Consider the following 23,651-nt stretch of genomic DNA (forward strand, 5'->3'; position numbering starts at 1 on the left):
GATGTCAGGCAGGCCAGGGGCAAAATACCTCTGCTCCAGCAGATCAGGGAGAACAGAGCACCTAAATATGCTGGCATGCACCATGCCCAATCAGCTGATATTTACGTGCGGGAAACAGCCACAGTGGTCCATAACTGCCTGAAGCACAATTGAGAAGTAGCTCTTCTGGTTGATGAAGTCATGGCCACAGTACATGGGAGAAAGGTGTACCATGAACAGCCCCAAGGCCGTTAGAGAACCTCAGGTTGGCAACTGCATCTAGGACCTCCTGTGGGTAGGCAAGGTTTATGATATGCAAGGCCATCTCCCATTGGATCACCACACACACCTCCTTGCACCATTGACTTGCCAACCCCAAAATAGCTTTCCACAGACTGGAAGCAATTTGGGGTTGTGAGCCTCCATGTAGCAACACGCTTCTTCATGGATAAGGGAGACCGTATTGTCATTGCCTGCTGCTGTATGTGTAGGGCAAGCTTGGCATCAATCTCTATAAAGTAGCCCCTGAACATGCAGAAGTTTGTGAGCTACTGCTTGTTGTCCCAGGCAGCCATTATAATCTGTCCCCACCAGTCACTGATCATCTCCCTGGCCTAGAAAAACTGCTACATGGTTTGAAGCCACTCCCATATCTGCTGGCCACAATGTACTGATCTGTGGCCAAAAAATCTTCAGGACAGCAGCCGCTGCCATGTATTAGGAGCTGGAGGTAGCCATTGCTGGGCAGCAACTACACACAAACCTCTCCCTCACAAGTACTTCTCCCTTGTACCTAGAATGAATGGAAGTAGGCAAGGTGGTCATCAGAGCCTGATTACATTATTTTTTCTGTTCAGTGTTACACATGAGTTCACAATGCTGGGCCAGCAAGGTGAAAACCACATACAAATCCAAAGCAGCTCACAGTGGTGGAAGCTCTGGGTCATGGTCACTGGAGTCAGCATAAATGCAGTGGAGATGCATGTAAGTAGTGAGGGGCACAAGCCAGTTAATCACATCAAATTCCCTTCCACAAAAGTGTTACCACCATCAATTTGAACAACCAACGGGGGCTCTGTTTGGCACTGGAAGGGTCAGGGGAACCTAAAAACACATGACCAGAGCAAGGGATGCATGTGTGTTTTCTCTTGCCACCTGCTGGCGGAAGAGTGGTGATGCATTCAGCCACTCTAAACCTGACTGGAAGATGTGGCATGTGCAATCCCGCCACATCTCTGCTCTGGGAAAAGTTGCAGCATAAATTGGTCCCATGACAAATATAATATCTGTTTATAGTCTTATTGCTGTAATGCGCACTTTCTATGGAATCATATCGTGAAAAACTGAATCCCTTTGAATTATTGATAATATTATCTTAAGTTTTCTGTGTGTATCAGCTATCGTATCATAGCACTGCTACTGTCTAATCTAAACTGAGAAAATATTTCCTTTTGCAAGAAATTCAGTTTACTGTGCAGTTGACTAAAATAAAAGTAGATGGTGTGAAGGTTAATGAAAAGATTCTTTGCTTCTCAAAATTAGAACTAATACCATCTTGTGCCAGAGTCCACATGTGAAATGACGTTCTGGTATATACAATAAAAACACACTGGTCAAAGAAAACTCTTATTTACAATGACTTTTCATCAAAAATATTAACAAGAAAAGTCACCTCACAGTGAGTTAATAATGCTTTGTAGGGTGCACAAATATAAGAGCATCAGTTGTGTTCCACAGGATAGGTGGCTGCACTTCAGTGGTTAGGGTGTACTTGGCTAAGCATTGTCTGCTAAGCACCTGGAAGTTTCAAGATGAGAAATGCTACAAAAATTCTAACCCCATTAATTCACTTGGCACAAGTGAGCACCTGTTTCAGGTCTTTCTGATGGCAACTTTGGAAAATTAGCTAAACTATATTCAGGTTTTACTGAAAACAAAAAAAGAATATTGCAGAAAAACTAGATTAATTCTAAAATGAGAAAAAGTGACATAAGAAAAGCGTACATATGTTTTGCATCTATGAAAAAGAACCTGATATTTGGAAAGGTGTACTTGCCTTATTCTCTAAGTGTAATTTTAGAAAACGAAGATAGGCCACGGGTGCAAATGCATCAGCCGAATGTATAATTACATCAGATGAGTCCCTGAAAGACAAAACACCCCATTTCACCAGTCAGTGAAAGAAATTTTAATTTAGCATAAACATAATTTACATCTAGTTTAAGTCTATTTTATACTGCCAGACCAGTGTAAGTAGGTTTTAATAAAAATGAAAATAAAAATCAAGCCTGTCCTGTTTGGTCAGTAAAAATGACATCATGGTTAAAGTTCTAATGTCAGTAAAGAATACCACTGAGTTTTTATTTCAGCAGCATTTTAAATCTTTGGATAACCTCATTCCATTCTTCTGAATAATGGTGTAGGAATCACACCCTACAGAATTGGTTTTATAATATTTTTTTTTACTGAGAAGCCAGATTGTATAATTTAACTAACTTGCACCCGATGCTTAAGATCACCAGACACAAGTTGCTAATGCTAAGTGCATCAATGGCAGTGGTAAACTTCAGATCCATGATTCAAATGAGTTAATTTTTAGTCTTCATTTTGATAATCTGTCATTTCCAATTCACAAGAGGCAATATCTATTGCACCCATCTGTACTGTTTCAAAACAAGATAATTTAGCAATGGAGCTAAGATAGCTAGGGGAAATACAGTTTCAGAAGGTGAGAAACAAAACAATTCACAGAAGGTATAAGAGAAAATCATATGCATAAAAATTCTCAGATTTGGTTTTACTCAATAAAGCTGCTGACACAGATCGTTCACTAGTAATTACACTGGTCTTGCTATCTTCACCAAGGAAATATAGGTACAGATAGCCTACTGTGACACTGGTGAATCTCCAGCTTATTAGCCTACTCCCAGTAAAACTGAAAGATGACCAGAGATCAAATTCTAAATTTAATTTGATTAAATGACAGACTCTACAAATGGCTAGAGAAAACCACTCTCCATGGTCAGGCAGCAAATGAATGTTTCTGCTACTAACCCCCCTGCCACCCTCCCCAAGCAGTTTGAACCAAACCCTCTGATGGTTTAAAACAGAGTCATGGTCTCAACTTCCAAAAGATGAGGACCTGCTCCATTCTTATCTGGATATATTTATTGTAGGTTTGAAATACCAAGATAAAAACATGCAGATTTAAAGTGAAAATCCAATGCTGACATTTATAACTGCTTTGTTTTTAAGGAATCTGAACTATGCAACTCCTGATGGATGTCTCTGGAAAATACCAAAGGATAGTAACAGACAAAAAAAATTAGAAAAACGGTATTTTAAAATAGAAGATTTTTTTAACTGTATATGCAGACCCATATTTCCTACTTCATGAACTAAAATAAGTTTCTACTATCAGATTGAGAAAGAACCCAGCACAGTTTTCAGACCCTAAGTTAGATTTATAGGGTTGGTATTTAGAAAACTTTCACTTACTTGCAAACTGAATAAATTTCATACTGAGTCACTGAGAAAAAATAAACATGAAGCCCCAGGATTCCATTTTTTACATGATTATTGTTTTCATATTTCAGTGCCTACTGGGCCAGAGTGAGTCCATCTAGCTCAGTATCTTAACTTTGACAATGGCAGAAGCAGACGCTTTAGAGAAAGAATATGTGAACAGGTCACAAAATGCTCAGACTCAGGAGTCGAGGTAGACGTCATCTACCTAGACTTTAAGAAGGCCTGTAATACGGTATCACACTCCATTATCGTAAATAAACTGACAGGCTGTGATGTAGATGATTACATGGTCAGGTGGGTGGCAAATTGGCTTGGAGGTCACATCCAGAGAGTGGTAGTGGATGGGTCAATATCAACCTGGAAAGATGTGGGCAGTGGAGTCCTGCAAGGCTTGGTCCTTGGACCGGTACTATTCAATGTCTTCATCAGTGACTTGGATGAGGGCATAGAGAGCACCCTGTCCCAGTTTGCAGACAATACCAAATTATAAGGTAAAGTTAACACATCAGAGGGTAGGGAACAGATCCAGGCAGATCTGGACAGGTTGGAAAAATGGGCAGAACAAAATAGGATGCAGTCCAGCAAAGACAAGTGCAAAGTGCTGCACCTAGGCAAAAAGAACTACCATAATACTTACAGTCTGGGGGAGGACCTTCTCAGCAGCACAGCAGTGGAAAGGGATCTTGGAGTCACCGTTGACTCCAAGATGAACACGAGTCGTCAATGTGACAAAGTGATCAGTAAAGCTAACTGCAGTTTATCATGCATTAGCAGGTGCATGACAAACAGGTCCAAGGAGGTGATACTTTCCCTTATGTGGCATTGGTCAGGCCACAGTTGGAGTACTGCATCTGGTTTTGGGTGCCACACTTTAAGAGGAATGTGGACAACCTCGAGAGGGTTCAGAGGAGGGCCACTCATACAGTCAGAGGCCTGCAGGCAAGGCCCTAAAAGGAGAGACTGAGGGACCTAGATCTCTTCAGTTTTCACAGGAGAAGGCTGAGAGGTGATCTTGTCGCTACCAATGAATTCATCAGTGGAGGGCAGCAGGGAATAGGAGATGCTCTATTTACAAGGGCACCCCCTGGAACTAGGAACAATGGCCACAAATTGACAGAGAGCAGATTTAGGTTGGACATTAGAAAGAACTTCTTCACAGTAAGAATCTGGAATGAGCTTCCAAGGGAGGTGGTGCTCTCCCCTATCCTGGGGGTCTTCAAGAGGAGACTGGATAAGAACCTAGCTGGGGTCATCTGACCCCAGCACTTTTTCCTGCCCAGGGCAGGAGGTCAGACTCGATGCCCTACTGAGGTCCCTTCCAACCCTAACATCTATGAATCTATGAACAGGGCATGTGTCTAGTGATCCGCCATGCTTCCCCAACCACTCCCCCCATTATATACCATCATTGATTTAAGGATATCATGGGATACATCCTTGACTCTTCCATTTAATAATTATTAATGGACCAGCCCTCCATTAATTTGTATAATGCCTTCTTGAACCTGGTTATATGATCTGCTTCTATAATCTCCTGTGGCAATGAGTTCCACAAGTTAACATGCCCTGTATTTAAAAAGTGCTTCCTCTTGTTTGTTATACTTAATGAAGTATTTCAAATATGGTTTGGAATGTCAAGATTAAATATACAGCGGGTGAAATCTGAGCCTACTGAAGTAAATGGAAAGACTTGCGTGAGGCAAGATTCATCATCTGGGACACTTTGGGCATGTCCATATAAGCATGCCCATGTGGTATGTGGTGCTGCAAAGTTGTCTGTAGCGCCACATACCATGCAGTCACGTGTTCTCTGCGCTGCAAGGGAGTGTTACCCATGCATGTGCCACTCCACTTTTTTCCCCCACAGGCTTTTCTGACCCCTGGATATCCTGCAGAAAAAAAAGGTGGAACAGTGCACACACAGGTAGTGTACGCGACTGAAAAGAGAAGCCAGGCTGCCTGAAGCCATGCTGCAGCTGCCAGCCAGACTCCGCCCAGGAGGATTACTGCTGCTGCCGCCCCTGCAGGACCTCAGGTAAGGCTGCTGGGACCAGTCCAGTACTGACCCCAGCCTTCCCTACTGCCCCTGGGGTAACTTGCCATGTGCCAAAGCACGAATGGCACAGGCATTCCCCAGGGACAAGCAGCTGCAGCGCGAGGTGCACCACTGCTACTCGTCCCCAAGGAACAAATGTCCATGCTCATATGGACGTGGCCTTTCAGTTTTTCTGAAAAAGAATTAGCAAACTCTTTACTGTCAAAATTTTGGAGACTTCAACAACCACAGCCCTCCTTAGGTGCTATGGATGTCATATGCTCTGAAATTATAGTGATAGGGGCATATCAGTATAAAGATGTAACTCTCTTTTGTTTGAAATTTCCCCTGAGATGCAGCAGTCAATAAGACTTAATAGGGGTAGGGATTCAAATCCTCTATACTCTCAAAAATAACGCATATAGAAAAGCATGCAAGCTGAAAACTTCTGAAAGCCCTTTGTCAGACTTCACTGAAACCTGGGAGTTCAGTTTTAAAAAATGGATCATTTTATTTTATGAAACCTGGCTTGGAATTTAAAATTAAAAACTGAGACAAAAATACAACAATGGAGAGCTACAGTGCCTTTTGTTTGTAAATCAGGATCACGTTTGGCTTGATTGTGTATACTTTTTAAACATTGCATAGATTTTACACAAGATTATTACACTGTGTCAGTATAGAACAAAATTCAGGTTGTTTGGGTGCTTCAACTGATGTAAAAGATTAAAATCTCATTTTCAAAAAAAGCCGAGAATCTGCAACTGTCACTTACTTCAATGGGAGTTACAGCACCTCTGCAATATCTGGCATAAATAACATGACAACTGAATTACAACAGACCTGTGGCACAGCCAGACAAAATCTGATCTAACTTTTTGTCCCATGTTTCTAGTACAATATCACCCCTTCTCTCCTGCACCTTATATATCCTTAAACTTGCATATATTCAAATCTTTTACTTAATAAACCTGGCATCTCCCCCCTAAAAAGATATTTCCCATAAATTTTCTTCCAAAAAGACAGCATACATAAGAAAATTAGACCATAAAACTTAATTTCAGATAAAGCTTGAGGGGGAAGGGTAAGAATTAAATCTGGTCTTATAAAGAAAAACTAGTTACAGAGCCATAACAATAGAGAGACTGCCATCACTCCACAGTAAAGCAAGTGTCAGTACTGGCAATTTTCTCTCATCCAGAAATCTACCATATCTCCTATCTATTCAGAGGATAAATTTGAGGAAATGCATTTTGTCAGAAGTTACACATATGATAAAAGCATCAACCAGGGAAAATACTACTCAGGACTTTATTTACTATAATAGGCAAGTTAGATTTTCCCTTTTGTATTTTGTAAGAAAGAGTCATCTTCAATGTTTTCTGCTGGGATCTCCTTTAGGGAGAAGAATTGGAACAGTTTACTACCTGGGATTTTAGTGACCTTGGAAGTCCTTGGAGGTACTCATAAAACTGAATTTAAACTTCAAAAATCATACTGAGGTGAAATATATCACAACTATGGCAATCTAATCCCGGAGAAACTGCACCAGCATAGCAAATTGAATAGTCTACCTAGAATCTCTCAGTATCTATCAAAATCAAGACCCCATACTAAACATAAAAAAAGATGTTTACATCGGTAACTTTTCTTCAATGTCAAAGAAACATCACACACTTTAACTACAGCTCAGAAAGTTCACCATGCAGTATCCTAAGTTCCCTTTATATGACCACAGATCTGCAAAATCAAAATGCTGTGTTTCATTCTAATCAAGCTTGCCTGAAAGAAATTATATAAATCTCATGGCGTGTAAACTACTGATCTTCACATTTTCTTCCACACATTTCTCCTCAACTAAAGATGCAAGTGGCCAGCACTGCAGTAAGGATCTTGAGAAGGTCCAAATCATTTTATTCATGTTAGATGCGGGTTACTTTTGCAGAGGTGAGCACTACATACAATTCTAATTTACAGTCTGCTTTGCAAGAGGCCAGTATGAAAAAGCAGGTAAAAAAGTCCTTACTAGTTAGCTGATATAAATGAGTGCCCCTGAGAGAGATAGCCCCATCTCTACAATCCTCCTTTCTCTATCCCGTCAAGTATGGAGTGTGGATAAAAGGGAAAGGGCCTAGCCAGAATACCTTCGCTCTACCTATTCCTAATCGCCAGAAAAGCTCATTGAACCATTGGCAGCTAGCAAGACAACATTTCAGAAGTCATTATCATAGAATCATAGAGAAGTAGGGCTGGAAGGGATCTCTAGAGGTCACAGAATCATAGAAAATTAGGGTTAGAAGGGACTTAAAGAAATCATCTAGTCCAACCTCCGGCTCAAAGCAGGACCACCCCCAACTAGATCATCCCAGACAACTGTTTGTCTAGTCAGGTCTTAAAAACCTCCAAAGATGGAGAGTCCACAGCCTCTCTGGGTAACCTGTTTCAGCGTTTTACTACCCTCCTGGTGAGAAAGTTCTTTCTGATATCTAACCTAAACTTCCCTTGCTGCATCTTGAAACCATTGCTCCTTGTTCTGTCATCTGCCACCACTAAGAACAGCTTACTGCTATTATTTTTTAACCACCTATCAGGTAGTTGAATGCTGCTATTAAACACCCCCTCCCCTGGTCTTATTTTTTCTAGACAAAATAAGCCCAGTTCCCTCAGCCTCTCCTCATAAGTCATGTCCCCCAGCCCCCCCACCATTTTTGTTGCCCTCCGCTTGACTCTGTCCAATTTGTCCACATCCTTTCTGTAGTGGGGGGCCCAAAACTGAAAACAGTACTCCAGATGTGGCCTCACCAGTACTGAATAAAGGAGAATAATCACTTCCCTTGATCTACTGGCAACACACTTACCAATGCAACCCAGTAGGCCATTAGCCTTCTTGGCAACAACGGCACACTGCTGCTCATATTCAGCATATTGTTCACTGTAACCCTCAGGTCCTTTTCTGCAGAGTTGCTGGCCAGCCAGTCAGTCCCCAGCCTGTATGGCTGCACGAGATTGTTTTGTCCTAAGTGCAGGACCTGACACCTGTCATTGTTGAACCTCGGGAGATTTTTGTTAGTCCAATCCTCCAATTTGTCTAAGTCACTCTGAATCCTAGCCCTACCCTCCAGCATATCTACTACTCCCCCCAGCTTGGTGTTATCTGCAAACTTGCTGAGGGTGCACTCTATGCCATCTTCCAGCTTGTTAATGAAAATATTGAACAAAACTGGCCCCAAGAATGTCCTGGGGCATTTCACTTGATACCAGCTCCCAACTGGACATCCAGCCATTGATTACTACCCTCTGAGCCCAACAATCCAGCCAGCTTTCTACCATATAGTTCTATCCACCTTACAGGTCATCCAGTCCAACCCTCTGCCTAAGGCAGGATTATCCTTATCCAGCCCATCCTATACAAATCCAATGTCTAAACTTCCAGCAAAACTATACAGTCAACCCAGACACAAGACATAACACTAATCAGTCAGAGGTAAATCAGAGGACTAGTGGCCAACTTCCTGCTGCTGCAAGGTTCTTAAAATACATTCACGAGATCCCAGGAAGAGGGCTATAGCCCCTGCTACAGAGGAAGGCAAAAACCCTCAAAGTCCATACCAATATGACAAGGTAAAATTCCTTCCTGACCCCAAAAATGGCAATCAGTCTGACCCTCAGCAGACAGGCAAGACCCTCTAACCAGCATTGGCACAGCCTAGTCAAAATACCCAGCTTTGGCCAATGTCTCTGATTAAAATGTAACAGCAGGAAGGGAAACATTCCCTCTTGGCCCATGCAACAACCAGCAAAGGCCAGAAGCATAGGAAATACCCATAGCAGAATATAGACATACACCTAGATCATCCCTGACCATAGCTCAACCTCTTCTTGAACACCTCCAGTGATGGAAATTATACAACAGCCTATTCTACTGCCCTAGTGCTCTAACAGTGAATAAGCTTTTCCTGATACCCTATCCAAACCTACTTTGCTGCATCTTCAAGTCATTGGTCTATATCCTCTTTTCTGCAGCAAGAGACAAATGCCCTGAAGTCCCAAGCTCTGCTTCAGTACCTTTACTGAGGCAATGACCACCTATCCAGGGGTTCTCTGCCCTGTCCTTCAAAGGATTAATCAGTTCCTGTCCCCAGTCCAACCCACATAGCCCAGGGCATCCTCAAATTTGCTCTACTGTGTTCTTCCTGGTCTTTTCCAACTGTTGAGCCCCCAAGCTTCTTTGCTGGCCTCTTATCTCCAGACTTTCTCCTCAGACTGTCCCAAACAGGAGATGAAACCTTCTTGCCCACACTCATTTCTCCAATGCTATGCTCACCTCATTCAACTTCCCTCCAGTCTCAAGGGTGCTGGCCATATCACCTTTGTTGATATATCAACAAAGCTATTCAAGACTCAGTTGATGCTAGAAGTCCATCTCATCGCCTCCCACAAATAGGCATATCTCTTTCTTCACAGTCTCCGCATTTACTAGCTTTATGGATAAACTGAGGCACACAACAGAAATATTACAATAAAACTCATAATATATCACAACCTATTCTTATGAGGGCTCCACCACCTACTCGTATTTAGAATCCAGATCCATTTTGCAGAACCCCTCTTCTCTCCCCAGATGCAATTAATGGTTGGATCTTATTTTAGTCAGGAGGTAACTCCTTAACATTTATCCCTATTTCACAGCTGCTGCTCCTTTAAACTCCAATTTCCTTGAAGAAACTGCAGAACACGGTTGGCCAGCTCTAAGCCCTTTTCCTCCTTAAAACAGACAGATAATTCTGATATAAAATAATGAGACTGTAGCAACAAAACCCCAAGAACATCCAATTAATCTATAATTTGACCTTCCTCAAGAAGACCAATGAAATGATATGGGAAGGAAACTCATACACCTTTACTAAGGTCTGCTTACTTGACTAAAAACAGGAACAGCAGTCAAAACGTTTCACTTGGAAACACTCTGGCAAAGCTATTTAACACTGTGCCGAGAAACTTGCATCAAAATGGAGGAATTTCCCATATCCTTCTACACAGATTTTAACAATTTATGGCAAAGAAATGTTACTCAGTGTAGATTAGATGGATTCAAGCAAAGTTTACATTCAAGAACATCCCCTTAGTAATTGAAGGAAAATGTTTAGCATTGTCATTCTAAGTTGCTAAAGTTAAAAAAAAGGACAGAGTTAATGGAACCCACAGGCTACTGATGTGGCAGTTTATCAAATGTAGCTGTAATGAAAGATAAATATTACAGGCAATTCGCACTTCATGAAAGGATAAAAATGTCAGTGTGTAGGTACCAGTTTTACTGCAGGCCATAATCAGCAAGTAAACGAAAGTGCAAATGTCTAAAAAGTTTACAGCCTCCTATGAAGGCCTCATCTTGTCAGATATTGATTTAGGTTTTCAGAGGACGTTGCCAGTGTTAAACAAAGTGAGTGTTTGTGAACTTAGAGGACATGTTCTACCTCTGCCAACAAAAGTTGCCTCAAGCCAAATGTTAATGTGTTCCCATCATTTAAATTTAAGGAAAGAGAAGAAATGGTTTCTTACACAACGATTTTCTTCTTAAATAGAGGGCAGTCCAGAGTGAATGTTTCATATTCGCCACCTTCTCCACAAATGTGGACTCCATACTTCTTAGAAAGCTGAAAAGAGAGGGAAATAGAGGCATTTAGAATAAGCATAAGTGCGTTCAGGTGTATTTTGTTGAAAGTACATGTACATCCAACACTTATAGAAACTAAGTTTCTCACTAAAACTAAAAAGTGGAGCATATCCTGGACAATCCTGCCTGTGTTTACAGGTTTCTCTGAACAGTGTTTTACACAAGTTGATTCATACTATTTTTAAACAATCTCCAACTTACCATCCTATTGTTTTCTAACTAGACCATCATTACCATCCAGATACAAAATGACAGCCACTGCATCACAGCAGACAGGAAATGCTGCTGAAATAAGATTATCTTAGGAAAGTGGCTAGAAAACTATAATAATTTTTATATGCATTCCCATATTTAGCTATGAGCTAATCATGGATCCAATTAAGTCAACAGCAAAATGCCCGTTGACCTTAATGGAATCAGGATGTCATTCTGAAAGGAAGAAACATTTATTTATTTTTTTTCTGCTTACACCCTTGCATTGAATGCAATTTGTAAATCAACTAATGAATTTGTAAAAGATTTTGCCTGCTGAGAAACTCTGATACATCACATAACAATGGAAACAGGGCAGCTGCCAAAGGATAATTGTCCATTTTTCATTCTAAAGTTCTAAATTTTAATTTGCCCAATTTAAGTGATTCGTTTTGGTGTTTCGGATCAGTCCTGTTTTGTTTCAGCTGAATATGTTTCGGACATTTGGCCCTGCTGAATCTCCTCCGAATCTGTTTCGAAAGGGCTGCAAGGGAAGCTTCACAGAGCCCTACCCAGCTGGGCAGGGCTTGAGGCTGGGTGCTGCAAGGCCCCAGCGAGGAGCAGGATGGGGCCATGGGTGGCTCATCTGGGGGGAAAGCAGGGGAAGAGGGCTGCTACCCTCTGTGCAGGTGAGGGGACCCCTGCACAGATCTCTGATCCCTGTCATGCCAAGTCACTGGGCAGGGAAGCAGCGCAGAGTGGAGAGCGAGCCTGATGGTCCCTGCTGTGTGACTAAGCTCCACAGGGAGCAAAGATCAGCGCTGGGGGTCTCCTCGCTGCCCACCCCTCACTGCCCTGGCAACATGGGCTGCACGGAGTGGGCAGTGGCAGTGAGGAGACCCTAGTTCAGATCTCTGCTCCCTGCAGAGCCAGGTCACATGACAGGGACCAACAGAGATCCATGCTGGGGTCTCCTCCCCGCCGCTGCCCATCCTGCGCAGCCCTGAATCTCTGCTCCCTGTGGAGCCAAGTCGCGTGGCACGGACCAGCGCTGTCCTGCCATGCAACCTGACTCCGCAGGGAGCAGGGATCTGTGCCAGGGTCACCTTGTCACCGCTGCCCACCCCGTGCTGCCCCATGTCACTGGGGCAGCACAGGGAGGCAGCGGCAGCAAGGAGACCCCCGGCACGTATCTCTGCTCCCTGCAGAACAGAATTGCATGGCAGGGCAGCAGCATACAGCTGTTTCCCTGCAAACACGGCTCTGAAACTCTGAAATTTTCGAAAACGTTTTTGGTGCCTGGTTTTGTTTCAGACATGTTTCTGAGCCTTCTGTTTTGATTCAGATTCAGTGTTTTGGGCACCAAAACAGCCCAAAACACCTCCAAAACAAAACAGCTGCTGAAATTTCATACAGCCCTAATATTTACCTAAAGCAGGAATATTAAACTGACTGTCTCCCAGGCCAGATCTGGACCACAGTGCTCCTCACAGGATGGAGGATCTGGTAGGGCCAGTAACAGATGTAGTGGGGCAGGTGGCAAGTCAAGAAGAACCGTGTCAGCACAGCCTTTACTTGCCGCACTGCCACTGACAACCATGCTCAACAGCACCCTTCTGAATAGCTCTGGATTCTGTGTCAAGCCTCACCTGACCCTAGCCCTACCCGCTCTAGAGGCTGAAGAAAAATCTCAGACTTCACACATTTGGATAATATAACCTGGCTATGGCCCCAAAAACTAAAATAATATTTTGCCAGAGTTTTCAGTAGGACAGTGATGTAGAATGTAGAATATGGGACAGGATGGCTAAGACTAAGCATATAGAAATGGAAGTTACTAAAACAATACTCTAAGAATATAATGAGCTCAGATCAGGAAGGCTGGGTAATCTCCACCCTAGAATGCTGAAAGAATTGTCACAAAATACTGAAAGCTTCACAGCAAAGATTTTATGTGCATTTATCAAATTAGAGGTGGGACCATATAACTGGTGAACAGAAAATGTAGTGCTCCATATTAAGACAGACATGGCAGACTGCAAAGAATTTGGCAGTGCCAGGAAATGGAATTTGGTGCAGAAAGTCCTTTCACAACCCCATTCAGACCAGGCATTTCAAAACTAGAATGGAAGTCAGAACCACAATGCTGCTCCACAGGAGATTTGGATTACTTAATTCCCTGACCTTTTTGTTAGTTTCCAAAGGGCTACAAACAGAGCTAGAGATAGTACCAGAGTCTCTGCAAGTTTCAATGTTATCCTTATGGGGCTGTAAAGTCTCAGATTTAGATGGGTAAGAGGACTGCAGGACAGGTTTCAGTGAGAAGATCTGAATAGGGGACCTTCCACCAGGATTCAGGCAAATTTCTCCAGAATGAAAGAGATGGGTCTCCATAATAAGCCAATACTGGCACCCAGATAGGTGTTTCATCCCTTGACTGGAAACAGATCCCATGGACTTGCCTATGGAAGCCCTCTGGGGTCTACTTTTGCACTTATTTCTGGCCCAAGGTGTAAGAGATCTATACAAAGATCACTTTCCAGGAACACACGGTTCTCTAAAGTAATAGAGGAATCTTAGGATCATAGAAAAATAAGGATGTTATGGATATCATAAGGTCATCTAGTCCAGTCCCCTGCACAAGACAGGATCAAACCTGGCTAAACCATCCCACCTGCCCTTAAAAACTCCCAAGAATAAAGATTCCACAATTTCTCTGTTCCAATGTCTGACCACTCTCATAGTCAAAGAGCTCCTCCTAGTCTGCAGCCTAAATTTCCCCTGCTGCAACTTGAGGCCATTGCTCCTAGTCCTGTCCCCCACAGCTATAGAGAAAAGACAATCTCTATTCTCTCTATAATCACCCTTCATGAATTTGAAAACTGTTATCATATCCTCCCTCAGTCTTCTCTTTCCCAGGCTAAATAAGCCTAGTTCTTTCAGTCTTTCCTCATAAGTCTAGTCTCCCGGGCCCTTGATCATTTTTGTTGCCCTGTGCGGAACTCTTTCCAAACTCTTCACATCCTTCTTGATGTGTGGGCCCTGAAACCAGACACAGTACTCCAGGTGAGGCCTCAACAGTGCTGAATACAGCAGAAGAATGACTTACTTTGATTTGCAAGTGACAAACAATACAACCTAGGATGCTGTTGGCATTTTTTGCAACAAGAGCACAAAATTGGTTCATATTCAGCTTAAGGTCCACTGTGGCCTCCACATCCTTCTCTGCAACACTGCAACTGAGCCACTTATTCCCCAATCTGTTTGCGCATGCAGTTATTCCATCCCAAGTACAGGACTTTACACTTGTCCTTGTTGAAGCTCATGTCATTGATTACAGCCACTTCTCCAGTCTATCCAAGTCATTCTGGATCCTAGCCCTAGCCTCCAGAGAATGCATAATTCTACCCAACTTGGTGTCATCCACAAATTTGCTAAATGTGCACTTAATCCCATCATCCAAATCATTAATCAAAAAGATGTAGAACCATACTGAACACCTGAGGAGACACCTGATGAACCCCACTTTCTACATCCTCCTAACTAGACACTGGGCTATGGGGACTACTCCTCGAGTATGATGATCCAACCAGTTATACATACACCTTACAGTACTATTGTCTAATCTGCATTTCCTTTGCTTACAAATGACAAAGTCATGGGAGAGAATGTCAAAAGCCTTGCTAAAGTCAAGGTATGTGTCGCAGAGCACTTGGGTGCCCTGCGTCTAAAAGCAGAAATGGCTCAGGAGAGACCCCTAGTGGTGAGAAGGGGGAGGCTCAACTGCCAGTCACCAGGGCAGCACAGGTGCTGGTTGCTAGGAGAACCAAGGAGATCAGCTGACAGGAAGGGGCAAGGCTTGGCCTCTTCTTAAGCCCAAGCATGAGGCTAGGAGGGCAGTTCCCCTCTGGTGGCTAAGGAGGGGGGAGCACAGGCAGTGAGGAGATAGACTGCAGAAGCATCCCCTGGTTGCCACTATGACTTGGAGTATTCCCGGTAGGGATAGAATGTGGTTTTGACCGGACGGTTTAGAGTTTATGTTGTAGCCCAGGGGCTTGAGTTTTCTGTTTGTAGTTTTATAAGACCAGAGGACCGGGTGAGGCTGTAGGGGTTGGTGGAGGCCTCATAGGAGCCCCACAGTAGCGTGGGGACCCTGGCGCCATAGAGGGCACAGCATTCGGGGTGCAGTTGACCCCAGTCCCAGAGCGAGAGGGGGCAGTGAGGAGCCCCGGAGCCGAGAGGGGCAAGTGAGGAGCCCCAGAAGGAAAGAAGAAGGGCCAAAGGCGTAGGGCAAAACCCTGTCAGGTACCATCTGCGAGGCTTGGGCTGCGGTGTAGGGCAGGAAAAGGAGCCGCAGATAGTGCCCCTGACACCGGGCATATAAAGTGGGCAGCCTCCCACTAATTATATCACTCAATCAATTAAGATCAAGGCATGGCAGGAGAGTAAGCAGGCGGTTAGCCCAAGACAGGAAAGCGGAGCCACCAATAGAAAGGCTCCCCGTGAGATACTCCTGTCACAGTATGCCACATCTATTGTTCTTGCTCCATCCACAGAACCTATCACTTTATCATAAAAGAAAATCAGATTGGTCAGGCATGACTCACTCTTTGTGGGAACATCCCAACGAGCATACACATGCAGGGGCACATGTTTTCCACAGGACAAATAGGAGTCACACATATTTGTGTAGCTGCTATTTGTCCCTGGGCACACCCCTGCATGTGTGATCCAGCCCATTACAAATTGACCTTAATGGGGTAGAAAAGGCTGGGGCCAGCACCTGTGCTGGATCCAGCAGCCTTACCTGGGGGCCTGCCAGGGCAGCAGTAGTGCTGAACTGGCTGCTCAGAGCCTGGCTGGCAGCCAGAGTGTGCCTCTGGCTGGCCAGGCTCTATTTCTGGTGGCGCACGCTTTTTTTAGTAGCATTTTTTTTTAAACCAGGATCTCCCAATGTAAAAAAACCTGCAGTGCTACAAATCAGCAGTGCTGAGAATGGGTGCATGTGTGCCATATGTGGTTTGCAGTGCCTCAGACAATTTCTTGATCACCTTGTTCTTCTCTAGGTGTGCCCAAAAGATAACACTATGTAAACACCTTGTGTGCCCAAAAGATGTAGACATGACACTATCACAAGATTGGCATAGGTTAAATCCCAGTAAGCAGTAAGACACTGTAACAAGAGGAATACGTACATAAACCCTTTAATTTCTCCACCTAAAGAATGGGGAGAGAATTCAGGAGGGGCCACAAAGGAAGGGAAGCCCCAAAAGTAGCAGTATAGCCTTGTGCAGTAACAAATAAAATTAGGAGGGACTGAAAAGGTCAAAGCACAATCCCAAATAAACTAATAAAATAAGCACCAATCTTTTTCTTTTTATTAATTTTGAAAAGAGAGAAAAAGCAGTAAAATGGTGGTAATCACAACAGAAAAAAAAAGGTCTGAAAGAGAGGCCTGAAAGGAAGGTTTTAAGCTATGAACATAAGTGAATGGGTACTTCAATTAAGAGAAATTGAAGAGCAAGAAGTGTACATCCCATCAGCTTGAGGATACACAGAAAAAAGGCTGCAGCCTAACAAGTACTGTTAAGACCTGGCCTGGGCACAACTTTAAGAGATTCATACTGCACTCTCTGCATATGTAGAATGTCTACTGACTTCTTGAAGACTTTGCAGGGTCAAAGCCCAAGTGAAATGTGCACCAATTCTGGTGAAAGTTGCTTGGCAATTTTTAAGCGTTAGTATTTTTAGATTATTGCTGCTGATCTGACCATTCAAACAAATATATTCTAATGCTGTCAATGCAATGTCATGTGTATGTTCAGAAATTAAGAATGCTAGCTATAGGTATAGAATGCTGTATCTTGAAAAAACACTGACTGTTTAAACAACTTCGGGATTATAATGGACAATCAACTGAATAAGAACCTACCCTGTGATACTACGGCAAAAAGAGCTAATGCAATCTTCGTATGTATAAAGAGTGGGGGAAGGAGGCAATTTTACCATTTACAAATGCATTTGTGAGACCAATGCTGAAATGCTGCATATAATTCTGGCAACCACATTTTAAAAGGGATGTTTAAAAACTGAAGATGGTGCAGAAAGAAAATAAAAATGTTTCAAAGGCTGGAGAAAACCTCTTCAGTGACAGATGCAAGAGCTCAGTCGGTTTAGCTTACCCAAAAGATTAAGAGGAGACTTGACTACAGAGCATACACATTTTCATGAAGAAAAAACAGTAAGATAAACATTAGAACAAACTGTAAAGAGAAGTGGCAGATTCTTCATCTTTTGATTTCTTCAAATCAAGGCTAATGTCCCACTGGGACACATGATTAACTCAGACCAAAGAGATAGGGTTCCATGGGCCAATCTAACAATTTGAAAGGGGGGTGCAGATGTTGTGGTGCATCACCACATATAATACAGCACATTTTCTTCAGTTACAAAGAAGTTAGAAGCTTCGCTAATAAGCTATGGGCCTACAGTTGTATTATTCAATTTAAGGTTGAAATAAAATACATAACTTTACTGGAATATGCACTAATTTGCTATATCATATATTATCTATAAAAACACAAACACTAGACAAAAAATAATCAGAAGATGTTGTTTATTGGTCCTGTAGTCATTACAGTTAAATGTAAATCTTCAGATGTATAAAACAAAATCTAGCCTTCCTGAGTATCTTGTCAGTGCCTCCAATACTTCACTGAAAGATATTTCCACACCTTAGCTAATTTTCACCCGAGTTAATATTTCCACACCTGAGTTAATGTTTCTAGCTAGAGGTAAAAAACAATCTGCATGACTATGAAATGTGAGCTATGTTACTAGGAGTAGCTATAGACAGCAGAATTGAATAAGTAAGGATAGCTTGAATGGTAGAACCATTGAAGACCATTAAAAAAGAAAGAGGGCCATTAACACCTTAGATTAAGAGTGTAGAAAGAATCAGGTAGACTATAATGAGCCACAAAGTCAAGGGACTCCCTCACTGATGTCTGGTTAGAAACGCTGCTGCCACTGTCAGACAGATGGCATTAAACTTTGTGTGGACCAGGAATCAAAAGAGAGTACAACTGCACCATTGCACCCTCCCTACAGCTTCCCCTGTAGGGCTCTACAGAAGGATAAGTGGATGAAAGTATGGGCCTGTTAGATACAGCAGGATAACTTAATTGTCCCTAAAGAATTTAAGAATCTTTGAAGCAATTAGCCAATTTTTTTTGTATTCAAACTGATTCTAAATTAAGGATGAGCCTCAATCAATCTTCTCTCTTTTTGATATGTAGAGGGTCTTTAGGATCTAATCTACTTTAGGATCTAATCCTGCAAAGTGCCAAGATACCCGAGTTATTTCCTTATAGACAGCAACTTACTATCAGGTTAAAAATCATGGAAGATTTACAAATATTTAATCATTTTTAGCCAATGTTTTTTGTGGCTGAAATGCAACTTTATTTTTAAAATCTTTTGGTCTCTCTGTTATATTTTCAATGAAATTGTTTATATTGTACAAAAGCCTATTATTGGGTTATTTTTGTATTAGGTGTTTTATTTCTGCTTTGCTACCAAATGATTTAATGTAATATGTATTTCTGGTACCCTACAAAAACTGTAAAAGTATTGCTGAGATTCAGTGCATGTCAAGCATTAGGTTTTCAGTGTTTTGTGTGTATATATTACACACACACACACACACACACACACACACACACACACACACACATTTAGGAAAATACTAAATGGTCATTTTTGGTTGCAGACTTTTCCACCTTTATTTCTTAAAAAAAATTCTAATAGTTGAGACAAAGATGACAGCTGTCATAAAACTCTACATAACTGCATAACTGTTTACTTATTGTATGATGGAAAATTGAAATTGTGTTTTTTTCTTAAGTACAGATAGAGTTATCTTTTTAAACCCATTTTATCAAAGAATTTCCCTTTTAATGAGAATCATTCGCTATCTAAAAAAAATACCCAAATGCTCACTTAATCAAGCTTTCATTTCCAAAAATTACACTCCTGACATATAAGATAGTTTCATCTGTCAGAAATGCAGCAAGCTTTTTATAGGACAAATCTCTCAAGAATAATTAATGTTGATACAATAAGAATGGACAACTTACAAAACAGTTTGTCAAAACCTTTTATTCTTCTTCCTGCCAAAAGCTTCTGCTGAAATGAAAACTAAACAAAGCCACCAGAAAAAAATGAAATTGAGACACAGGTTTCTGTGTCTACAGAAAAATGTTACAAAATATTCTGAAGGAACAAAGAAATTTGCCTGTTTCTTCTGCCCCTTGTCCTCCCCCCAGTGGTTTTGTAGCTAAAAATTTCAGCATAAGAACAAGGAAGGACTGTTTATTATATTAGTTATTTCTAACTTTGTTGACTCTATGTTTAAGCATTGGTGACAACAGTTCTTCCTGGATACCAACATCAAACACTTACAAGATGTGATGTTTTATTGCTGTCCTTGCTGTCCCCAGGTTTCAATGTCACTAGATTTTGGATCAAGTGTGGTTCTAATCTTGAAAGGTGCTGAGCACTTTCAGTTCTCACTGGCATCAACAGGAACTGAGTATATGTAGCATTTCATAATATCAAGCTCCAAGTGTTCACTTTAGAAGTCAGAGAAACAAGCAATATTTTCTGAGCTGCCAGTGTGACACAAACTTGTCTTTAAATCACTTTTAAAATATTAACATTTTTCACAGAAGAGTAAACGATGATTATCTTGTTTTGCAAGCTGGATCTGACATACGTGATAAATGTGATAGCTCAGCAAGACAAGACTACATTTTATAATAGTAGGATCTACCTTAGAGCTATAATAGGTCAGAAAGCAGCCTTGCAATTTACTGTGTATTTCCAACTCGCAAAATTGTGGAACTGCTGATATACAGCCCAATTCTAAGCCTAAAACAAACACCACAACACCATATGAAGAACTCCTATTCAATATGAATACAACATTCAAAATGAAATTTAAACAAATATACAACAGTTCCTTCATTAAGGTACATGAAGTGAAGTAGGAAAACTCAGAAAGCTCAGCATCATTCTACCCTCACCATGAAATCACAGGGTAAAACAGAGCTTATCACACAATTTTTGTACTCAGAGATGGAAAAGGCCAATTCAATTATTGAGTCCACCCTGCTGCAAGGGAAAGATTTTAATTTCCAGACAGAGACTGTATCGAGTGTTCAACCTTCTATAACTTGATCTTCACCAAAAGACCAAGAAGAAATAATCAACTTCAGATGCAATTGTTCAAACAACTATTTCTATAACGGAGGAAAAACTTCAAGCAAATATTATACCTTAATGCATTTGATTTTTTTTTTTTAATTCTAATATAGATTAGGTATATGCCATGGATTTCTGGTGGGTTGCCAATTGAGTCTTTAGCACAGCAAGGAATGCCTCTCTTGAAATGGAAACCAGCTGCCCAAAAGAACAAATATAATCATCTCTATTTAACATAATTAATCAACACCTAGGCATTTAGAAAAAAATAATTCAAGAACTTTCCTTGTCTTAATAAAATAATATAATTATTTTACTGTGCTACTAAAAATGACCCATGTTAAAATATGAGCCACAGAAGAATATCATTCCATTCATAACCCTAATCTTTTGGATATAAGGTCAGCAAAAACTGTAAAATTAATTCAACATTCGTTGCACTTAGTAGTCCATTTCCCTTTAGCTAATGTCCATTTTTCAGCTACTATGGCATAAGAAATCACCTCAGATTTAATATAAAGGGATAATCAATTTCTACCTCACACACAAGGTAGGATTTAAACACCCAAATTAAAGCAATCAGAATACTTGGAATTTAGACACAATGCATTTTTTCTGAACTGACCCATTGGGAATCCACTGCCCACTTCTTCATTTTAAAAGTAATGGAAACAGTTACATTCATTTAACTCTATTTGCTACAAAACTCTAATTCTAAACATTTAATCAGTGAATCTATCTTTATTCAACCAGTCCGCATTGAAACTAGTTCAACAAAGCCACAGCTAATGAGTCTTCTAAAAGAAAGGAAATAATTATGCCATACCCAATTTTAACATTTGCGACATAAGTAGCTTCAGCAGGCTGCACTCTCAATAGCTCAAGACTGATTATTTTTTATGGTAGAAAAAAATATGGCTGTTTTAAATCTTGATCTCCAACATCATTGTAATTCAATATTGTGAATTAATGCTATACTAGTCATCAAAATATTTTAAATGAATCATTAATGTAATCTATACATAACAATCCCATGTAGAAACCTCTCATATATTCAGTAATGGCATTGGCCTGGTTAGTGACATTTGTGGAACTGTTAGTTGGCGGAATCAACTGAACAAAAATATTCAGACTTGTATGTCAAAGGTACAAAATCCGGAGCTGGTAATATCTCAAGCAAGTGGAAAACCCTCATAGAGAAGGAAGGGCTCCAAAATAACCATGGATGAACCCTGGCTGCAGGAATCACATTAGGAATAGGCATAGAGCCTACAAGGAAAGGGAGAAAAAAGAAACAGACAAAAAACTATTTTGTTGAAAATTTTCTGACCAGTTCTACGTATATAATTGTTTTGAAATTACTTTTTTGCCAACAAAACCAAAACCTAAGATCTATTAAGAAATAAGAGATGTAGAGGTTTTAAAACCACTTCAGTGCAAGAATTATATGAAAAAAAAAGAATAAGAACATGATGTGGATGACAGCAGTGGTGCAGAAGCAGCAAACTAACTTCATGATGAAGATTATCATTACTTCATTGGTTCAGCAACATCTACTAGAGGTCCAAGCTAACAAGCCTTGCTGTAGTTTCTGAAAAAGTAACAATCTAAGCTGTCTGAAACCACTCAGAATTAAGAAAATGAAGTAGCAGTCCTGGGAGAAATGGATTAGTCAGCAGATTGTAGTCCATGTGTCAAAGGTGTATAATACATTCAATTTATTACATCACATATTTAGGACTGTAGGGCTGAATTTGTTTTCCATGTGACATTATATGCATATCTATATATAAAACACATAGGCACTTTGTGTCACATATGCATATGTATACATACATACACATTTGAGTTTACATACTTGTTTATATAACAAGTTTGTCATCTTTCCAAAAATATTATAGGATTTTTTGTGGGTTTTTCACTTACAACTTCAAACAGAATTATCACATACTGAGATCTAATCCTGAAAACTAAACCTTTCCGTATGTAAGCAGTCTGCTTGCCTATAGATTTCTGAAATACGACTGTCATAAGGCAAGCTTCTTTCTTATAAATTAGAAAAACACACAGAAGTGTCTGATGAATTCTATAGTGTCTTGTTTTCTTGCTCTTCCCTTGAACAGAAGTTCTCCAAGGGATAGAAAACCACAGTTTCTCTCTAGAATCCAATGTCTCTTTTTTTCTTTCACTCTCCTCCCATCAGTCTGGTTACAACAGGAAAGTTTCTCAAAGAAAAAAGGCCTCAAAAATGGTTCACGCTTTGTTTTCTCAGGAAGCTCATTTCACAGTGAATAGTTCAGTAAAAAGTGCTGAAAATGCTGACACTTCTGTTTTAAAAAAAGTACTTTAATTTGTAAAGTAAGGGAATAGCTACATAGTGGTACTTCCAGTATGAAGGAGTGCAGAAAAAATAATATATATATATTTTTATGTAACAATTCAACCTGGTTACAGAACATCACAGAGACAGGTGTAAAGTATGGCTCCTGAAAAGTGACCCAGTGGCAGCACTATAAAGCTGTTATGTCTTGTTTTTCTCCTGGGAAACTTGTGCTGTCGGGTATTTTGTGGGATGAATCTGAATTTCAAGAAGATGAATAGGAAAGAAAAGTGGGGACTTCAGCCCACAGATATTAAGTCTATGTACTCAGCTACATTGATCCAGTCTGTGGTTGGGACAACCTGACACCGAAAAGTACAGGTATGTGGACACAATGTCTCAGATCCCTCACCTGTAAAATAAGCATACCTTACAATGCACCTGACAGAAGTATTACATGCATAAAAACATAGAGAAAGGTTAAGAGCAGTGCTGGTCTGAAGTCCAGCGGAAGGCAGGGCACCTTAAAGACTAATTGTTTCAGAGAGGCTTTCACAGGCAACAGCCTACTTCATCGTAAGGCCTGCTTTCTACAAATCCATTTATGGGTGTCAAAGATCTGGTCTGAATGCCAAGTTTGACCCATAGAGCCCCATCAT

The 23,651-nt window shown here is 41.0% G+C and overlaps 1 protein-coding gene across 3 annotated transcripts in view; it reads right to left on the reverse strand.

The window, feature by feature from the left end:
* The window catches only part of DPH6 (diphthamine biosynthesis 6), a 472,782-nt gene that overhangs the window by 281,810 nt on the left and 167,321 nt on the right, over window positions 1–23,651 (reverse strand). For all 3 annotated transcript variants that reach the window (XM_019518944.1, XM_019518945.1, XM_019518942.1), the window contains 2 exons: window positions 11,102–11,196; window positions 2,036–2,123 (listed from right to left, as the gene is read on the reverse strand). In XM_019518944.1, coding sequence (XP_019374489.1) covers window positions 2,036–2,123; window positions 11,102–11,196 — 183 coding nt within the window. The remainder of the gene's footprint in view (window positions 1–2,035; window positions 2,124–11,101; window positions 11,197–23,651) is intronic.

Source organism: Gavialis gangeticus, unplaced genomic scaffold, assembly GCF_001723915.1.
Source record: "Gavialis gangeticus isolate Ggan-Ray unplaced genomic scaffold, GavGan_comp1, whole genome shotgun sequence".
NCBI classification, from domain to species: Eukaryota; Metazoa; Chordata; order Crocodylia; family Gavialidae; genus Gavialis; species Gavialis gangeticus.